The sequence below is a fragment of the Sinocyclocheilus rhinocerous genome, unplaced genomic scaffold (assembly GCF_001515625.1).
Source record: "Sinocyclocheilus rhinocerous isolate Xijiao unplaced genomic scaffold, SAMN03320098_v1.1 scaffold352, whole genome shotgun sequence".
Classification (NCBI taxonomy): Eukaryota; Metazoa; Chordata; class Actinopteri; order Cypriniformes; family Cyprinidae; genus Sinocyclocheilus; species Sinocyclocheilus rhinocerous.
In genome coordinates this window covers 1,787,362-1,794,307 of record NW_015642448.1, presented here as the reverse complement: position 1 = coordinate 1,794,307, position 6,946 = coordinate 1,787,362, and the positions used below count along the sequence as shown (strand labels likewise).

The window sequence follows — 6,946 nt, the reverse complement described above, 5'->3', positions numbered from 1 at the left end:
CTGTATATGAATTTTAATCCACGCTACATGAACCTTTTTATATAAACTGGAATAAATACAAAACTAGAGCCAAACTAAAACTGAAATGAGACATTAGTAATAAATAGTATAGTGAATAAATGAAATAATCATAACTAAAAGACATATGAAAGCCTGTATTTCTGTACATTTCGAAATAAGGTGCATTAAAAGTGAATAAATATTTGATTAATATGAATATTTTAATTTAAAATGTGTCTCCATGTACTATTCAATAAAATTCTAGTGCATTTAATCTATTAAATAACAGCAGAGTGAGCAAGTTTTTGGACATGGTAAGATTAAACTTATTTTAGTGAATAAAGTACCATATTTCAGCTAACGTTTTGTTAGGATGGGTACACAAAATGTTATTTTATCCTTGCTTCTAGAAAATCCTCAATCTATATGTTTTCCAACAGCTTCATGTGGCCGTAAAAATTTCATTTTAACGTGGCTTTAAGCACTATGCATCGTAAAAATTTCACTTTCACCGTGACTAAGCCGGTAAATGTGGTGTTTACATGGAATAATCATAGGTGTTTTACCTTATGGTACGAACCCAGAGTCTCCGTATCAGTAAGCGATAAAATGAGCATCTTCCATCCAAAGACTTGTGTTGTATTTCGGGGCAAAAAAAAAACAAAACATTGTCGAACAACAATATAAAATGCGAGACACTATTAATTGGTTATTCTACAATTAATTGTACTATAAATTATACTACAATTGAAATATACTGTAAATTGATAAACTGTTCGGCATGATGACGTTTAATGTCTCGACAGCGCATGTAGTCCCATTTAGCAACTTGTTAGCAACCGTCTTTTTTAAGAAACGTAACAGTTTTAAAAAAACACGAGTGGGGTGTAAGTGGTGTGTTTTATGTCGCAGAATAAAACGTGAAAGTATCTTGAAATTGTGTGAACCACGGACCTTATTTTAGGGGATTTAACCAAACTCCCATTCAAAAAACCCATTGACTCTGGGATGATGGAACCGGGAATGCTAAAATGCTAACTTGCTTCCGGGTTTTTGCCTACAAAGTGACATCATAGTTCCACCACTCTATTGCGCTCCTATTTAATTGCGCTTTGTCTGTTTGGCGCGCATGCGCGCGCGGCGGCGCTCATTCACTGAAGTCTGTGAAGTTTAGCGGAGAATCCCAAAGCAGAAAGCTCATGCACTTCTGACAGAAAAATGGAAATGTTTCCATGGCTTTCTAACATTTACAGATGGAGAATATACCTGTGAAATGTAAGTTATGCATTCAGGAGGACAGCACATCTCAAACACATTAAACAGCGCGAGTAGCCTAGTGTCTCTGTCAGCGGCACACGCATCTTTCTGTCAGAGCATAGCCTATGATGGGCCAAGCCGCTTAAACTATGCAAAACTATAAACTATACCACGTCTTACCAGTTTTTAAAGGCCTTAATATGAAGCTTGTCACATGTTTAGAACAAATTGTATTATGCGCTGCCGCTTTCTCTGCAGCAGCTCAGTCTGTGTCCTCCGCTATATGTTCAGATGCACACGTATCAAACTACTGTATATCGATATAAACGGTATTGCCACATATCGAATCGCTTATAAAGAAAATATCGATATATCGTACAAACTCGATATACCGGCCAGCCCTACTACAGATGCATAGAAGATGACCCGTTTAAGTGATTTATTGGTGGCTTAAGTGTTTTCAGTGCATGTGCTCTGTCTCTACAGCTATGTGAAGGATATCAGGTGCCGGCTTTCTCCGCTTGTCTGGAATGGGCACAGGATCATTGGGTCGTCTCCGGAGCTTCCGGGTCATAATAGGTTTCACCTCCATGGAATCTAAAATGAATAAACAGACAGCCAACTAGGTTAAGGGTTTTAAAGGAATATCTTGCACAAAAAAAGAACTCAATCTTTTTCATACAATTGCAATGAATGGCAACTGAAGCTTTCAACCTTGAAAAATGATGAAAAAACTCCATAAAAGTATAATTAAAGTCTTCTGAAGTCATACAATAGCTTTGTGTGATCAAAATGTAAGTATTTTTTCACTGATAACTGTCCTCTCCAGTAAGTTAACCACATTGACTGGATCATTAAATCTGTGTATTGAATTGTGAACCAGTTCAATCTGATCTGTTAACAAATCATTCAGTTTGCTTTTGTAAATTAGAATAACGATTCATTAACAAAAGAATGGTGCATTTATGAATCGGACATTGCTACTCTCTCGTGAACTCAAGAGTGTTTTATCACTTTTATTATATTTTTGTTATGCTTTTGTGTCTTTTTGAAGCTTGAAAGTCCCTCAGTCTTTGTTCACTGCATGGAAAAAACCTTCTCTTATTGTGTTTTGCAGAAGAAGAAAAAAACCTCATTCAGGTGTGGAATGGCATGAGGGAGTAAATGATGACAGAATTTCATTTTTGGGTGAACTATTGCTTCAAGATTTTTTTTTTTTTAACACAATAGAGAATAGCTAAACGTTCAGCTATAGGAACAGGATCTTATTCTCGACAACAGCAATACTAACAATGGCTTGCACAAAAACTCTCTCAGGTTGCATTTTTCTATCCGATCTCTCTTTTTCACTTTCTTACCCCCCGTCAGCTCCATTGTTAATTTCTCATTCTCGATCATCTTCTTCTTCTCTTCCAGCTCTGCAATAAGATTTTCCTTCAGTTCCACTTTCTTATCGTCAAATTCTTTCACCACTGCTTTTTTCTCTTTGATGTAGTTCCTCTCCACCTGCTCTGTCTACAAGACATTTAACATAAATTAACCTGTCATAGCTGTTTCTTTATGCAGTAATAAATCCACAGATACATAAAATGTATAATTTGCAGCTTACCTCAAGTTGTAGAAAGAGGTCTGAAAAGATACAGATTGGAGGAGAGGGACAGAAAATGAGAGCAAGCACAAATAAGAGATAAGCAGCGAGAAAGGAAAAATTGAAATTGCATCATATGACCCCTTTAATAATGTAATGTTGGCTCTTGAAATATTAACACTGACATTGAGATGAAAAGCTTTACTATAAATCATCCTTACCAGCATTACGAAGTCTCTCTTTATACTGCTGATCAAGCTTCTTCATTCTCTTCTGGTACTCCTGCAGCGTGCCTGTAGAAATGCATAGGTGATCTAATTTACTAATTTTTAGCTGACATTTTTTATCCACAGAGATGCATTGTACACTTATTACAGGGACAATCCCATTGGAATAACCTGTCTTGATCAAGAGCACAATGGTGGTAGATTACATTATTTGAACAACCTTTTGTTTACCAGCCCAGTTCATCAACTATTAGGCTACATCATCTTTTTAGACCACTATCCATCAAGCCAGGACATTTTTCTCAAAAAAAAAACAAACAAAAAAACAACAACAAAAACATCAAAATATATTATATTTTTAAGGTACCAGTGTACCTGTGCTAGCAGAGACAATATTCTCCGTAATATATTGTGTTGTTAACAGGCTGCCTTCTACCACTTGTTTTACTGAATAACAACATGTGAAAAGACAATAATGCCTTTATATAGAGTTTATATATGTTCAGTACCCTAATAGTTATACTAGTAAAGGTAACAGTAATAGTAGTATATATTTCCTTCCCAAAGAAAAGCATAGGTTTGTTGATGTACAGTAACATTTGTAAATAAAGGAAAATAGAATTTCAGCATACTTACATATTTAGACATTCATTATTAAAGTGCTTGACTACAAAATTACTTATTAAAAAATATATATAATTTCAATAGTGAATCTATGTTCTTCTAGTCACCTTCTTGCAGTTGTTGTAGCTGTCTTTTCAGGGATGCCAGTTTGTCCTGATACATCCTGAAATCAAGACAAAAACAAAATATTTTAAAGAAATTATTCCGTTTTATTTCATAGCATGCAAATAATAGCAGAAATGTGTCATATACATGATTTTCACAGGAAAGAAAGAAAGAAAGAAAGTATAGATTAAAAACTTAATATTAAATAGATATGTGCATTATCAAAAACAATAATAGTAATAAAAGAAAAGTTTTGAAAAAATGGCAGTGAGTAATATATACTTGTATGACATACACAGTACTGTAATGCAGAGTTTATTTCATTTTAATAAATAATACTCAATTTGTGTATCTCTTGTCATGAACGAATGCTAGTCAATTGGTACTTACTGTTCTTTGATTTCAACATAATCGTTCTCATCATGTTTGGCCAGATCTGTTTCACTGGCATCTTCCGTGTCTATAATAATAACAAACAATATAGCAATACATTAATTATACACTATAGGATATAACAGTTATGGAAGAACTTGACTATCTTGCACAAAGCACGGATTTGACTCCACCAAACTACTTTGGGATGCCAAACGTTTGGACAGAGTTTATTGAAGTGATAACTGCACATATACAGCACCATCTAGCGGACAGACATGGTATCTCAATGTAATATTCTATGGTAATTAAACCAGATATTACATGTTGTATATTATATTATATTATATTATATTATATTATATTATATTATATTATATTATATTATATGTTTGTATTATCTGCTATCTGGGAACTGTCACAAGTTGGTTCTAAGACTAAATCTGAAGTACCAATAATAAACAAAGACCTAAGATAATTAAAATGACATAAATAAACAAAGCACACATTTCAGCACTAATGCAAAGACAACTACCCACACTAAAAGACAAATACTATATCATCAGCTGCTAATGAAGAAACTTGCATTCATGTAGCTGCTTTTATCCAGGTGCGATTTTTTTTTTTTCAATTCAGCAGTGATGCATAATTGATCAGAACTGACAAGATTTTTTACTTCTAGTAAACACTGTACTTGTGAACTGTTCATCAAAGTATCCCGAAAATGGTGCACCACAGTTTTACAAAATTATTAAGAAGCACAACATTGATCATAATAAGAAATGTTTCTTGTACATCAAATCAGCATATTAGAGTGACTTCTGAAGGATCATGTGGCACTGAAGACTGGAGTAATGACTGCTGAAAATTCAGCTTTGCCATCACATTATATATATATATATGTGTAAAACAAAAAGTTATTTTAAATTGTAATAGGGCTGCACGATAAATCGCATGCGATATTTAACGCGCATCTTGTCAGAAAGCCGGTTCTGTAATCAGTGTTGCCAACTAATTTTCAGGGGAAGTTGCTAAAGGAAGGTCGATTTGTTGCTAAAAGTTGCTAAATGACGTTGTGATTTCATTGCGCGATGACGTCATTACGTAATCATGACGCAAAATTGTGTCACAACATCAAATCTCAGCAAGAATATATTTTATATGTTAATTTAGATTTGTTCGTAAACTAATATAAATGCATAATATAATGTTAAAATATAAATAACTATTTTTATATACAACATTGAACACTTTTGAACGATTTAATTTTTGAACGATTACAATTTTTTTTATTAGCTAGTAAACTAGTAAAACTACACATTCTCGCAGCTCGTCTGTGAACAACGGCTCTGTGTAGTTAATGCTGCTCAATGTGAAAGCACGCACATGATGGAGATTTACCGCTGATTACAGAACGGCTTTACTGATAAGATGCGCGTTAAATATCGCATGCGATTTATCGTGCAGCCCTAAATTGTAATAAAATTTCACAATTGTTTTTCTGTATTTTTGATCAAATAAATGCAGACTTGGTGAGAATAAAAGACTTCTTTTGAAAATCTTACTGACCCCAAACTTTTGACTGATAATATACAATTTTTCTACAAAGAACTTGGAACAAAAAAATTTCTGCAAGATTGTTGAAGGATAGTTAACATATTGACATTAACCTTTTTAACAGTACAGTTTTTTTAACATTTCTATATCTGTATGAAGGGGGGAAATGATATTTTACCACTTTAAACTTTTTGATTTCACTACTTCATTTGAATTGTCCATTTGACCAATTAAGTTTGAAAAGGACAAATAGTATTCATAAAGAGAGAGTTTTGTAGTTTCTAAATGAATATAAAATCATGATAACAGCATGCACAATACATACAGTACAATTCAAAAATGGAGTTTAAAGTAATCTGCCAATGTCACAAGAAAAAAAAAGATGATGTGTAGTGGTTCAATGGATCACAAATCTCATGGTTCGGATCACATTATGGTTTTTGACCAACGGATCGGATCATTTTTCGGATCAGCATGAAAAGAAAAATATTTCAATTGAACTTGCTTTCTATTCATTACTTAAAGCGAAGTACTTCTTTGATACCACAGCAAATACTACTAGATTAACTAAGAAAGTTTAAACATGATTAAAGAGACAAGAGAACAGCCAGTAAAAATAAGAACAAATACACAAATTACAAGCATAGATAAATACAACAGAATATGTTACAAATAAAATAAGGTTGGTAGTATTCAAATACAGAAATGTAGTAATTAGGGAAAATAACACTGCATAGTGTTCACTGTATAAATTGAATGTAAATTTTTATCACAGCTGTTTTGTTGTTTGATGATCATTAAAGGGGCCAGCATTATTTATAGGCCCCTGTCCCTTTAAGACCTGATGCACGGATCCGATATAATACACATCACATCCGATTTCTTTCTCAGCTGTTTTCATTCACTTGAGACATAACTGACTGCGCTTACCTGAATGATTGTCGAGATGGGTATTCTGTCAATTTTATGTGTGTGTGTTTGTTCAGAGGATTCAGAAGAGGATTCAATTCAATGTTCGCGCCGTCTGAAACGCGTGTGCGCGCTTCATGTGTGTGCGCAGCGCGCGAGTAACAAATCGAGTTCCCTTTTGCCTTTTCTCTCTGGAATTGTTAAAAATTCACTTGCTTGTGTAAATACGAACAAATGATAAACTTATACTCTATTATGGTTAAATTTTGCAATTAATCCGCGGATCACATGCGTGCCGAACCGTGGG

General features: G+C 33.8%; 1 protein-coding gene across 2 annotated transcripts in view; it reads right to left on the bottom strand.

Annotated features, from left to right (window-relative positions):
- Positions 1-6,946, bottom strand: part of suds3 (SDS3 homolog, SIN3A corepressor complex component) — a 20,456-nt gene that overhangs the window by 8,618 nt on the left and 4,892 nt on the right. For both annotated transcript variants that reach the window (XM_016572821.1, XM_016572823.1), the window contains exons 2-7: positions 4,192-4,261; positions 3,804-3,859; positions 3,067-3,138; positions 2,867-2,886; positions 2,616-2,772; positions 1,759-1,854 (exon numbers count right to left, since the gene is read on the bottom strand). In XM_016572821.1, the coding sequence (XP_016428307.1) occupies positions 1,759-1,854; positions 2,616-2,772; positions 2,867-2,886; positions 3,067-3,138; positions 3,804-3,859; positions 4,192-4,261 (471 nt within the window). The remainder of the gene's footprint in view (positions 1-1,758; positions 1,855-2,615; positions 2,773-2,866; positions 2,887-3,066; positions 3,139-3,803; positions 3,860-4,191; positions 4,262-6,946) is intronic.